General features: G+C 37.7%; 1 protein-coding gene across 1 annotated transcript; it reads right to left on the bottom strand.

Moving 5' to 3' along the window:
* Nucleotides 1-212: 212 nt before the first annotated feature.
* Nucleotides 213-12,877, bottom strand: LOC113513829 (microprocessor complex subunit DGCR8-like). The gene is made up of 11 exons (XM_026897813.3): nucleotides 12,574-12,877; nucleotides 6,919-7,188; nucleotides 6,383-6,511; nucleotides 6,100-6,242; nucleotides 5,173-5,762; nucleotides 4,957-5,078; nucleotides 4,277-4,393; nucleotides 4,007-4,191; nucleotides 3,379-3,516; nucleotides 3,116-3,235; nucleotides 213-2,959 (listed from the first exon to the last, which is right to left on the bottom strand). Exons 2-11 carry the CDS (start codon nucleotides 7,172-7,174, stop codon nucleotides 2,678-2,680), a joined length of 2,082 nt encoding a protein of 693 aa, XP_026753614.2. The 5' UTR covers nucleotides 7,175-7,188; nucleotides 12,574-12,877; the 3' UTR covers nucleotides 213-2,677.
* Between the last annotated feature and the right edge of the window lie 822 nt (nucleotides 12,878-13,699).

Below are 13,699 nucleotides of genomic sequence, written 5' to 3'. Positions count from 1 at the left end.
CATGATAGTTTCCAGGGAGAACCGCGAGGTCCACCTGGTGGGGTACATTGCTAGCAATGGGATTCTCAGTCTTCATTACTAACAATCCCTTTCCCCCCACCATTCAAGAGTTATGAGGTAATAATACACGTAAAATAAAAATTAAAAAAAAAACCGATTTGTATAACCTCTTTTCTCAAAGTTGTTGAAAGAATTAAAAAAAAAACAAGCAATTTGTTGATATTTTTTAATAATTGTATACAGTAAATTGGCCTACCTATTGCTATATTTAGTTTATACATTATTAAAATTGATTTAATTACATTAAAAACTTAAATGCGACATTAATAAATGAGTTAAAATCTAGACTAGACTGGAACAAGATATTGTGATGTTATACCATAGACTGACTTGAGATTACATCTGCCTAAGAGTAACTTACTAACAATTGTGATGGTGAAGTTTAGGGGTGCCATCACCGAAATAGACGACACCGTATAAACAGAGCAAAAATTCCGGACATTTGAGCGAAATATAGTTTTTTCCCCGAACACTTCTGAAAAAAATATTTTTTGTAAAAAAAATAAAACCAGGGTTATTGTCGATTAATTTGTAACTAAGATTTATTTCAATTGATAAATAACCTATAAGAAAATTAGATTTTTCCTGACAACTAAAGTGTCCGGGTTACACTCGGATACCCCTGCCGGACGCCCTTCAATCTAGAACAGATCCGGAAAATTCCGAACGGATTGCAGCCCTAGTAAAGATTGACTTTTGAGATCACACACCGGCAGTGTGACAGGTAGTAAGACTGTCACGTTACATCCCTATAAATACTGTACTACCCTCCAATTGCGTGATATTCCCCTAACAGAAAAAAAAATGGTCGGCTCAGTCCAATGTCTGCCGCATACCGCCATGCAACGAGCTATTTTATCTATATATTGGTAAACGACTTGTTTTTTGGACTACTTTCTGCTATATTTTATCACTAGTAATTAATATAGTGTTATATATACAATTGTGTGATAGTTGTTTAAATATTTTGTGATATCCACGTGCCGTGATCTCCGGAAACAGTCTGAGGGGTGAGGTGTCAAGGTAAGTACCATTTGTTCTATGACCTACAAACTTCTTTTACGCGACCTACCTTGACCCAGCTTAGGTGTCATATTTTTATTTGCGTTTCCATGTGTTATTAATAATAAAATTGTCATTAGACGGTGTTTGTTTATAGATGTTTAAAAAAAATTATATATAAGGCGTTTTAAGAGCAATAGATGTGAAAAGAATACCAGAGGGAGACTTTGTACAAAAGTCGTTTGCTTAGGGACCTCTGTCCTATTCGTGTTTCTACCGTGAAGCAGTTGTGTTTGCATGGCATGCAATGGCAATCAAATTGACGGCCCACCTGATGGAAAGTGGAAACCGTCGCCTATAGACATGAGCAGTACAATGGACATAACAGAGTATACTGTTTCGCCCATGATATCCCCCATGCGTTGCCATTCCTGAGGACTCAGGTGTTATTCCTCTGTACCCAGTAAATTCACGCCATATCCCACCCTTCAAACCGAAACACAGCTATGCAAACACAACTGCTTTACGGTTGAAACACGAATGGGACAGAGGTACCCAAGCAATCGACTTTGTACAAAGTCTCCCTCTGGTAAATGGAATATAAACGGCCGTATCTTTTGATTGCGTCGATTTAGAAGCTTGATTTTTTTTTTCACTGCTTTAAGAGACTGCAGACTTTGAGTTTATCATATTAATTTCGTTTCGATACCTAAGAAATTTTTTCTTCTCCAAAGAAAAAAATGGTACCCTTATAGGATCATTTTGTCGTCCGTCTGTTCGTTTGTCTGTCAAGACTTTTTCTTAGGCACGTGTGGAGGTATCGAGTTGAAATTAATATCATATTCACAAAACAGGCACAGAATCTTAAAAATGGTTATATTTTCTACATTTTCACAGTGAGGGGGAGTGATGTTATATATGTGGGTAGGACTAGTGCATACAGCTGGCCGCACGACCTTTGTCTGATGATTAATGCAGTGTATGTGTGCGTGCGTGCGTGCGTGCATGCGTGCGTGTGTGTGCGCGTGTGCGTGTGTGTGCGCGTGTGCGTGTGTGTGCGCGTGTGCGTGTGCGTGTGCGTGTGCGTGGGTGTGTGCGTGAGCGTAGGCGTGTGTGTGTGACCTCTGTGTTCACTTATCGCATACTCATCTAGTTATGTACAATAATAAATAAATTGTGACTAAACGATGTACGAAGGAGATATTTTAAAAAAAATCTTAAGACCAATAAAAGTAATAGACGCAGAGCCGCCAAGAATGGTGTAAAAAACTACGAGGGCGGACCCTAAATAGGGAAAAAAGAGGATTGATAAAAAGGCAAAACAAATATTTTTAGTAATTCTATCTGTATATGTATATCGTCATTACGCAAAAACTATTGTTCTAAACTGGATGTGATTTCTGATACACTTGTGTTCCTGAATGTCTAACTTAAAATGTGGTATATGTTTCATCTTGATTTAGAAGCGGCCTATTTCATTGATTTTCCTACTTCTGTAATCCACGCGGACAAAGTAGCGGGCATAAAGCTAGTTTCATATAAGAAACACAATACTGCTACAAAGCCAAGCGAACAAATTAATTCTTTAACCTCCACCTGGAGTTTCATATTAGCCTCAGAGGTCTACATTGTTAAGGTTGGATCCAGAATGCGTGGGCAGGTCGTCCTTGAGAAGCAGAGTACCGATAGGCACCACGGCCTCGTCCCGCTCCTTTAGTTTCCTCATTTCATGCCTTAGTTTTTCTATCACAGCGTAATTAGGCTCGTTGTGACGAGCTTTGTCCTGCAAGAGAGTGATCTCCTGCTCTTCTAGTTTCTTCTCTTTGCAGCTTTTCACGGAGCGTGAGCCGTACAGACGGAGGAGCGAGCCCCACGAGCGGACGTGGGGGTGCAGCAACTGTAAGTGAAAGATTGTTTTAAACTTTAGAAGCCTCACTGGATCCAATACTGGAAGAAGATCCTGTTCTAACGGCCCTGGATCTGTAGTAGGGCAAAGCTATATGTCATGGAATACATGGTGTCTATACCAGCAGGATCTCCCGCGACACCTCACCTGCAGTATCGCCTGTGACGCCCGTTGCTTCGCCGTCTTTTTGTTCTTGCACACGACAGTCGTCGTGTGTTTGCCCACTTTCATTGTCAACTCTATTTTCTGGAATTCTAGTTTCTTCATCTGTAACAATGTTTTAATCAAAATAAAAAAAAAAATATATGTGACAAAGTGCCATAAAAATAGTGCATAGAAAAATGCGATTCCATACTCGTCGTCTGAAATGTATCGTGTATAAGGCGAAATTATCATGAAAGCTATCTCACCTCGGTGTGTATGTGCCGCTCGCCAGCGCCGAAGTTCCTCAGCAGGCAGGTCCTCAGTATATCGTGCGGGGAGGGTTCGCACGTCGCCGCACAGATTTCCGTGATCCGAGGGTCCTCGATGCCCACTTCGTCGAAGAACTGTAGAATAACACCAAATATAAATAGAATTTATTATGAAATCAGTTACCAGTGTGAGTTGGCAGGTTCTATATCAAACTGTGTATATAATAGCAACATACAGTGTCAGCGTGTCGACACGTCGCGAGTGAGGTGGCAGTGTCGACAGTTCCTTTTTTTTTTGATGGGTAAAAATGGTTTGGTTGGCTGCGCTAACGGGATACGCTGGCGGAGCACCAGTGAAAGGGATAGATGAAAATGAAAACAGGCCAGTTAGCCCATCATGATGAATTCATCAGGAATTAACCATGATAGTTTCCAGGGAGAACCGTGAGGAGGTTAACCTGGTTGGGTATATTGCTAGCAATAGGATTCTCAGTCTCCATTACAAGTATAGTGGCAATGTCGACAATGTGAGGAAGGCGTGTCGACAATGTGAGGAAGGCGTGTCGATAATGCGAGGTAGGCGTGTCGACAGTGTGTAGTGACTGTGTCGACATAGTATGCGTACCGAGAAGTCCCGGTCTGCAGCGGCGGCGGTGGGCGGCGTTTGGTCGTCGCGCATCTCCGGGATGAGGATGTGGATGGAAGCACGCGCGGCGGCCGACTTGGCCTGCCGCTTGCTGGAGCCCTGCCCCACGCCGTACTGCATGCCGCCGATGTACACCGTCGCCTGGTACGGCTGCGACGCGTTCTCTGTCACCACCATACGTTCACCAGTTATATTCAAAGTATTATATAGTTTATAGGCATAGAGAATTCAGTATGAATGTTGACAAACCTAGTTGTTTGAACTCGTAGACGGGTTGTTTCTGCAGCGCGCGCCACACATACTCATGGAACTCTGACAGATAGCTGCGTCCGTTCATATTCATCACCCAATCGCGGTTCGGCTTGCCTGCATGGTGTATGATATGGATTAATGTTATGCTAAGAGAAACTTCAACCTCACATCCATTCTGTCGTAAATCGTCGAATATAGAATGTGATTATTAGAAAGAAAAAATATATTCGGAGAGAATTGTGTAGTTTTATTAGAACAACGAAGGACAAGACAAAAGGTGATGTCGAACAGTAACTCTAAAATTATGTCCAAGCCAAAATATTTCCAGCCATTAACAAGACACATTCCTAGTGCACATTTTAGCTAGCCAGAAGCGGATTGGACCATATGACCAAACCATAAGGAGTATAGTTTACATAATACTGGGTACAGAAGAATAACATCTGCGTCCTCAGGAATGGCAACGCATGGGAGGTATCATGGGCGAAACAGTATACTCTGTTATGTCCATGGTACTCCTCATGTTTATAGGCGACGGTTACCACTTTCCATCAGGTGGGCCGTCAGCATGTTTGCCATTCTAAGTTGTATAAAAAAAAAATATGGGGTATGTTTTATTTACAACTGTCTGTTACTGATGTCAGCATCATCGCTGGTATGCACCAATCTCAACATACCTCTATTTTCTTGTCCATTAGCAGGCTGCGCGGGTATAGTGATGACCTTGGTGCCTTCAGGCAGAGTCGGGTATTGCAGCGTCTTGCGGGCCTTTGTGTACTTCCGTCGGTCTGCCCAACTTCTGTTGGGTACAAAGTGAAGTAAAAATATATATCAGTAAGATATGATGTACTTCTATCTGTGATGGGCATGCAAAATTTATGAATGACACTTACTTGAAATGCATAATGTTGACAGTCTTAAACTTGAACAGCGTCTTGCAGTAGTCGTTGAGCTGCTCGTGCGTAAGATGCTGCGTCTTCCAGCTGGTGCTGACGGTCTCGACCCGCGGCGGTGGCATCACCACGCCGCCCGGCAGCACCACCGGCCGCCGGTTCACGGCCGGGCAGCCTGCCGCCTGCGTCTCGCGGCCAGCTTGTTCGTTTTGTTGCTCGCTTGTTCGGTCGTCAGTGGTTTGCGTTTTTGCTTCAATTTCACCGTGAGGTTGTACCGATTCCTCGTTAGCACAATTTTCATTATTTTCTTTGACTTTATCATTATCTACATTGGATTCATTTGTTTGATTTATTTTATCTGAATTTTGATGACTATACGGACATTTGGTTTGTTGTGTATTTACTAAATTTTCTTTTAAACTATTTCTTGCAGAATTAACTTTAGCATTGTCATTGGTCTCATTGTTGAGCCATGTACCGTTTTTAATTTGTTCCTCTATTCTCCTGTCGATTTCCTTCTGTTTTTCCTCTTCTTCTAACGCTTTCCTGTATGCTAGACAAGGTATTGCGCTGATTGGAATATCGTGTCTCTGGAACAAAATTGGTTATTGTAATGATCAGGACATAACAGTGATTTTTACATACGACAGTGTGATTTAAACAAATGTGATAAATAATTAGGGTTGTCACAAACCAATTCTTGTTTGTATCTTTAAAATTAAAAGCATGCGATTTTGGTGCGTGTAGATGGCTTCTCACTTAAATTTGTAAAATTGTCTTTTATGATTCAAAATATACCTATAATAATATATAGGAAATGATTACATGAATTGTTCCCAACGGTTCCCATCCATTGACTTCACGGTAATCAGGAAAAATTGGTATTGTAAAAATTTTTTTTGATAATTTGACAAGAAGCCGAGTTACCCTGGTGTTTCCCTTCCCGAGGCTGTAGGGCTTGGAGAGTGTGCAGACCCTGGTGGTGCGGTGCATGTAGATCGGCATCCCGCTGTAGTGGCGCACCATCATCCAGTCCAGCGGCAACACCTCGAACTGGTTCACGCCTTTGTCTGAAATTAGTACGTTCCGCACTGACACTACACATATTACGGAAATGAATCTGCCACCATCGTGAGCAGACGTAGGAAGCAGCGAGAGCGGCGATAGTACGACGTGAGATATTGAAATGTTACGCCTCTGTTAGCGGTACCTTCAAGGACTATTTTCTGTCTCGTGATGTACGGCTTTTCCTTAGGTTTGGGCGCTGCTTTGAAGTTCTCTGGCAGGTTTTCTTCTAGCATCTTCTCTATCTCCTCCTCTGGCAGCCCGTCGGATTTACCTATATGAATAATTTAATAAATGACAGTTTATTTATTAATAATAATAATAAAACTTTATTAACAAATACAGGGTTGCACTGTTACATATTTTTTGACTTTGCTTACAAATTATGGTAACCTGTGCCTTGTAAGCCAATTCCTTCCAACACACAAGAAATATAAAAAAATATTTATTGAATAAATATTTTGAAGTTATGCAACATAGTTAATCAATGTATTGAATGAAACCTTATACATATTATGGAAAATTGTACCAAGCTTATAGTATTAATCTTAGATTCTTCAGGGCCATTGTCAGTAGTTATTTTCTGAGCAGGCATCCTTCATCTTAGGCCTAGCTATCCTATTCCACCAGCTAATGTGAGACCAAATGTAAACTCATAATGTAGTAAAAAAAATTCTATACCATCAGAACTATCAGAGTCCTCGTCGTTGCTATCCTCATCATTTGACTTGACCTCGTCCAGCACCTTGAACTCCTTCAGCCTCTCCAACTCTTCAGGGTTAACATAATTACTGTATTTATCATTAGCCATTGCAAATTCCGCACCACCAGTCTCTGTCACGTCTTTAGAGAAGTCTATTTCTGTCTCACTGTCTTGTTCAATTTTAAATTTTTGCTTCTTAGCTGGTGGCATTTCCATATCTCTTTCTTCGCTCATCTTATTTTACCTACCTAAAAAATATTAGTAAACTTAAAAGTTTACATAAGTCATTTGTTTTTGAGCGCATATAATGTGGACGTGTGTGGATCTTTGGTGTAATGTATAGCCCAAACGACTTGACAGATTTAAATAAACATACCAAATGGCTTGATAGTTTTAAATAAACAACCCATATGATTTAATAAACTCACATAAATTGTCTGAATAGCTTGATAGATAAATAAATAAGGTATTCTATACTTTATCTTAATTATGCAAGAGTTCTATAGCTTAGCTACAACTTGTGTAGGTTTTTTTTTATGGGTAAAGATGAAATGGTAAACCTGCCTGCGCTATCGGTATACGCTGGCAGGGCAACTTATGTAGAACACACGATAAGAATAACAAAAAAAATATATATAAAAATTACGAATGAATTAAGAATCGCCACCTTTTTAAAGACAGTGAAAAGCTTAAGATTAAAAAAGAAAAAAAAAAAACAATAAAAGAATTTAGACACTGTTGAAGTACAATTATAAAGCCAAATATATATTAAAATAAAAAAAAAAAAATAATCTTACATAATTAATTTGAAATATTTTTTTATTGGCATTTTAGAGATATTGGACTATATATATTAAACAATATAAATAAATAAATTACGGAATTTCATTTTTACATATGACTAGCTTTTTACGTGCTACTTCGTACGCGAAGATTTTGAAAGTGGGAAAACTAATGAATTAGGACCAATATAAAACATACAACAGATTTTAAGTTAGTTCTTCATAATTACAAGTGTGAAAATCGCATCCAATTTCGTGCAGCAGTTTGTGTGATGCCAGTGCAAACTTACTAACAAACAGACAGACAAAAGTTCTAAAATTTATTACTTTGGCTTCTGGTGCTGTCATTATTATCCCTTCACATATTTTTTTTTCTTAAATATCTCCCATCTATACACTTTGTCTAGTTACAATTTCATTGTTACTGAACATGTATATTATACAGGGTGTAAGAGACAAGTTGGCTAAAACTAAAAGACTGAATTCAGACTATTTTCTAAACTGAAAATCAGTGAAAATTCTTTCCGGAAAATATCACATTTTCCTGGATTTTTTTTTCATTTAATATTTATATGATTTTAAATGAAAAAAGGAATCTACGATATTATGTCATAACATAAAGAAATAATAATAATATTTTATAGTGAAATACTATGAAATACCAGAAAACAGTATTAGTAACAGCAAAATATGTATTAAAGTCCAACCGCGACGCGTGGATTCAGCTGTCTAAGGTACAGAAGTGTACGGAAACTACCCACGAAGAAGTGCCATTGATCGGGCGATACCAATGTCGTCACGCGTCGTGTGGATCGAAAAATTTCAAATACATTGCGCGGTGTGAAAACTAAGAATCGAAGAATATGGCTGTGGTACATTTCCGGTGGGGAAATAATCTACCATTTGATTCAGACCATTCATCTGAATCAGCTGTCTTCGTTTCGGCCAACCTGTCCTTTCCACCCTGTATAAGTTTGTAGAACTGATCAATTGAGAAGGTACACAGTTTTTGTAGTTACCTATATACCTAGATTTCCGATAGTGAATAAACTACCAAAATACAGGATATTTCAGTGAGAAAAACTACCAAACTACTAAAAAATGGAACAAAACAGATATTTATTTACAATATTTAACTTTCAAGTCCCTTCTGATCCTAATGTAATACCACACAATACGTTATTATACTGTTGAGCATTAATCTGTCCCCATAAATCTACATATATGAAAATAAGTTCTGATGAAATGTGATATGATGGCAACCCTACCTAAAATACTAGACCTTAATAACATAGTTATTTATACATAACAATAACACACGTAAAAAATATTTATCCAATTTTTTTTTTATGTTTTTATAACAACTGTAGTTTTCTTTTTTTTTTATATAAAGTGCTAAATTAGTATAAAATAAACAAAAATACCGGAATTTTTTATTTTTGTTTAAGACTTATAATTCACCTGATCAGTTTGGCCGCCTCGCAGATATATGTATATCAGGTGTGTCGACCAGTTTATCATGAATGTGTCACAGCTAGTTTATATAGTTATTCAATTAATAGCCCAGTGTTTTTACTAAACGGTGTCGTTCAAATAGCAGTCCGAATGATAGCTGTAAAGTCTAATATGCAAAATATTTGCTTGGCTTTAATTAAACGACATATAAAATACAGTTAGGTATTTTTTTCATGGATGATAATTGAATGGTAATCCTGCATTCGCTAATGGTACACCAGCGGCGGAGAAACAGTGTGGAATGATAAGTGAGAATGAAAAGACAGGTCAGTTAGCTTATGGTGATGGTTTCCAGGGGGGGATCGCAGAGAGGTCGACCTGACAGGGTATATTGCTAGCAATGGGGGTAGTCGCAGTGTTAGTACACTAGAAACCATCGTGCTAAATTCCAGGAGTATTCATCACAGGCTAATTGATCTGCCTTTTCATTAGGACCTATCATCCCTTACTGGTGCCTCGCCAGCTTATACAGTTAGCGCAAGCGGGGATACTATTCCATTATCATCCATTAAAAAAAAATCGAGCCAGATGGTATTCCGGCAGTGGTCCTAAAACGGTGTGCTCTGAAACTATGTCCTGTATTAATGGGCCTCTCCACATACTCCTCAGGTTTATTTCCTTCTACATGGAAGACTACCCTTGTACATGCTGTACATAAAAAGGGCGATAAATTCCTTAAGCCTCTTAAGGGAATAAGGGGATCCTTCAAATTGCAGGCCGATTGCGATCGCTTCCCTTCTCTCTAAAGTGATGAAGCGTATAGTTAACGTTCAGCTGTTAGGATACCTATACGATCACGATTTGTCGAGTGATCACCAATACGGCTTTCGCCATAGTCGTTCAACTGGTGACCTCTTAATATATCTCACGCACCGATGAGCAACGGCTATTGAGAGTCAAGGTGAGGCGGTCGCTGTTGGTCTTGATATTGCAAAGGCATTTGAGCGGGTCTGGCATTGGGGTCTTCTATCGAAATTGCCCTATTATAGATTTCTCGACAACCTGTGTAAATGGATTGCCAGCTTTTCCGGCAGATGCATAAAAACTGTTGTAGATTGTTGCTGCTCCGATAGCAAGGATATTAACGCTGGCGTCCCACAGGGCTCTGTGCTGTCCTCAACGCTGTTTCTGCTGCATATTAATGATATGTTATCCTTAGGTGACATTCATTTTTATGCGGATGACAGCACTGGGGATGCCTATTATATGGGTCGTACCAATGTCCCTCGTTCCATCGTGGAGGACAATCGTGAACAGCTTGTGTCTGAAATCGAGAGAACGTTAGCTAGGTTCTCTGGGGGCAACAAAACATAGTTCAGTTTAATCCTGCTTGCTAAATTAAATCAAGCTTGCGCGTTCACCGCTAAAAAGCACTTGCTAGAGCTCTACAAATTTAGAGCACGCCCCTTGAGATCTTTAACATCATTGGGTTCCATAGTGTCAACATTTTTAGTGACGTATAGTTTCGTGGCCATCTTGTAGATAAGGTGAAGCTGGTATCTAAAAAAACTCGGTTTGATTAATAAAGCGAAGCATTACTTTACGCCGGATTAGCGATTATTGCTCTACAAATCGCAAATCCGGCCCCATATGGAGTACTGCTGTCACTTATGGGCAGGAGCACCGAGATACCAGCTTGAACTCTTTGACTCAGTGTAACGACGAGCGATGAGAATTGTCGATGATCCCAGGCTTACAAGCTGTATCGAACCCTTGAGTCTTGAGTGAGATTTTTGCCTCACTTTGCATGTTCTACCGCTTGTACAACGAATTGTGCTCAGAGGAATTGTTCAATATGATGCCCACGGCCATTTTCTACCATCGTACAGCTCGCCATCGACAGGGAGTTTACGCTTATACCCTATATGGTCGCGTGCTACGCGGACATGCATTTAGAGATATTTTCTCCCACGAACACTCAGGTTATGGAATGAACTCTCTGCTGAGGTTTTTTCAAAAAATTACAGAATGGGGTTCTTCAAAAGGGGGATAAAGAGGTTTCTTCAGGATCGGCAAAGCGCGCGTGGTCCTGATATTGCTGGTGTTCATCATAGGCTACCTTTACCACTTATCATCAGGTGAGTGGTATGTTTGTTTGCCACCTCAGTGGTATAAAAAAAAAATTGTAAAAGAAAAAATTCCTTTCATTAATATGTCATTTTGCTATGAAAGCCATCAAGCATTATATTCTGCAATATGTATCCATTAATAAGATCTCTAAATGTAAATACATTTAAAGACAATATAAATATATTAAAATCTATTTTGAGGCCACAAGTATATAAAATAATATTAAAACTCCAATGTTAAACATTTGAAATATGAATTAACAATTACATTTATAGAAAATAATTGAAATACAAATATCAAATACGTATTTGTATTGAAATGAATTGAATATTTATTTGCTAAAACATTTTTCTACTACAATAATTTTAAATACAAGTTATTGAAATAATACACATCCCTGATAATAAAGTATGTATGTAAATAATAAAAATATTATTTGTTAATGTGAGTTTTGTACCATTTCTTTTTTTGTGTTAACATTGTGCGAATAGCTGAATATCTTTCGAACCGCTAGTTTGGAACGCACCATTTAGTAAAAGGCTATGCTGTTAATTGAATTATTAATTAAACTAGTTGACTACAACAGTTACATTGAATCATGATTACATTTGTGTATACGTATATCACCTAAAATTTATTGTATAAGATTTTATTTTTACCACATTCCACCATGTTCCCCAGTAAAATATATTTATCCATTTGACAGTGATAAGTTAAAATGAGTGAAATAATTAAGTTAAATATTTAATAAAAGTAATGTTCGACCACATTTATCTACATTATGAAGAAGTGATATGAACTGTAGTGATGTTTTACGAAGTTGCAATAAAATTTATGTTACTAATATGTTTGCACAAACTCGTCGGTCTAAACTAAAGAATATTGTTGAAAGATAGCCCACAAATAGCGATGGTACTAAAATTCCAATGTGCAACAACAGTTGGATTTTATCCATCACTCGCTGTAGACTGTCAGTATGTTTCGTCGCGTTGCTGACCAGCAATGTATAGTTGCGAGGATTATTGCAGTATTGCGATAGACTATCTCTGGTATAATAGTACAGAGGCTAGCCTGTTGCAATACCGCCGCCAGACAGCCCTGGTGTACTGCTGAAGCGATGGCGATACTGCAAATTATGTGTCTGCGAAAATAATAATTTTTACTCGCGAAACGGTCCACCGTTACTACCACCACTATCCTTGAGCTGGTTAATACTACTGCAACGGTTTCCATTTCACGAGTAAATAAATTTAAAAGGTTACTTACTTGAGACGTTATTTCCTTTCATGTATGGTTTTTAATTTTTTAATTTCTTTGTAGTCCTAGTGATTTCGTGTTAAGAAATTGCTTGTGAAATAAAGGTCACTGTAATAAACTGAAATATTACCTATTTTTTGGAAGACAAAGAAAACGTAAAAGTACTGACGGCGATTAATCTAAATCAATATTTAAATTATAAAGAAATATTTTTTGCAAAGAGTAGGTATTATAAGTTACTAATATAACGGATAAGTTATTTTATAAAAGAAAAGGTTTGACTCTAATCCATATATCTAAGTAAGAATGAAAAAACTATTGGCAGACTATATAGATTATGGGTTCGGTTGACTATATAGATTATCAATACCAGGGTTGCCAAATGCCAATTACGATTTTTACCTTTATTAAAAAAAAATTCCTTCAAATCGATACGATTTCAAGAACTTTTATACACTAGAGGAAAAAATTAAGGGTTAAAAAAATGCCAAATTTTTTGAGATTTTTCAAGTAGCTGTATTTCCCTTGAAAAGAAGTCGTTAAAAATGTGTCAATAAAAATGCATAAAAAGACTGAAAAAACTTTTTTTTGCATTTTGTTAAAGATTATGACCATTTAAAGTCGTGATCCTTTAACCTTTCAAAAATTCGATCGAATAAAACAAAAAAACGGCTCAATGGATTGAATCGAAACTTTGTGGGGTTTATGTCAAAAAAAATTTTTTTTCAGTATTCATAAGGCAGAACACGTTACTTAAAAAAATTTCATCATAAGATCTCAAAACTAGAAAGTTTGAGCTTTAAAATCCTTTTTTTTAAATTCTAATACGATAATTTTTAAAGGAAATACAGCTACTTAAAAAACCTCAAAAAATTTGGCATTTTTTTATCCCTAATTTTGTCCTCTAGTGTATTATTACAAAGTTGTATTTTATTTTTTACTACGTTTTGCCATCTGCAGGGCGATTATGTAACTATTGCTTGTAGTGTTTCATTGAAATACATGGAAAAGGACATAAACTTAGAGTTTTGTGATTTTGTTTCTATTATTTGCATTTAAAATTGCAATGAAATTTGAATAGCAACAACAATAATGTAACTTGTCGATAAAAATTCTGCCTACTGGTAAGTGAAGG

This window comes from Galleria mellonella, unplaced genomic scaffold (assembly GCF_026898425.1).
Source record: "Galleria mellonella isolate WM207_F2 unplaced genomic scaffold, CSIRO_AGI_GalMel_v1 utg312, whole genome shotgun sequence".
NCBI classification, from domain to species: Eukaryota; Metazoa; Arthropoda; class Insecta; order Lepidoptera; family Pyralidae; genus Galleria; species Galleria mellonella.
Note: the sequence above shows the minus strand (reverse complement) of the source record. Positions and strands in the feature narration are given on the sequence as shown.

Bases quoted from the DNA above. Each gene is read 5' to 3' on its own strand.
- LOC113513829 (XM_026897813.3), bottom strand. From the start codon at position 7,174: ATGAGCGAAGAAAGAGATATGGAAATGCCACCAGCTAAGAAGCAAAAA. The intron at 4,192-4,276 runs GTTTGTCAACAT...TGGTGGTGACAG, and splicing joins CTACGAGTTCAAACAACTAG to AGAACGCGTCGCAGCCGTAC. The intron at 2,960-3,115 runs GTGAGGTGTCGC...TTTCACTTACAG, and splicing joins CGTCACAGGCGATACTGCAG to TTGCTGCACCCCCACGTCCG.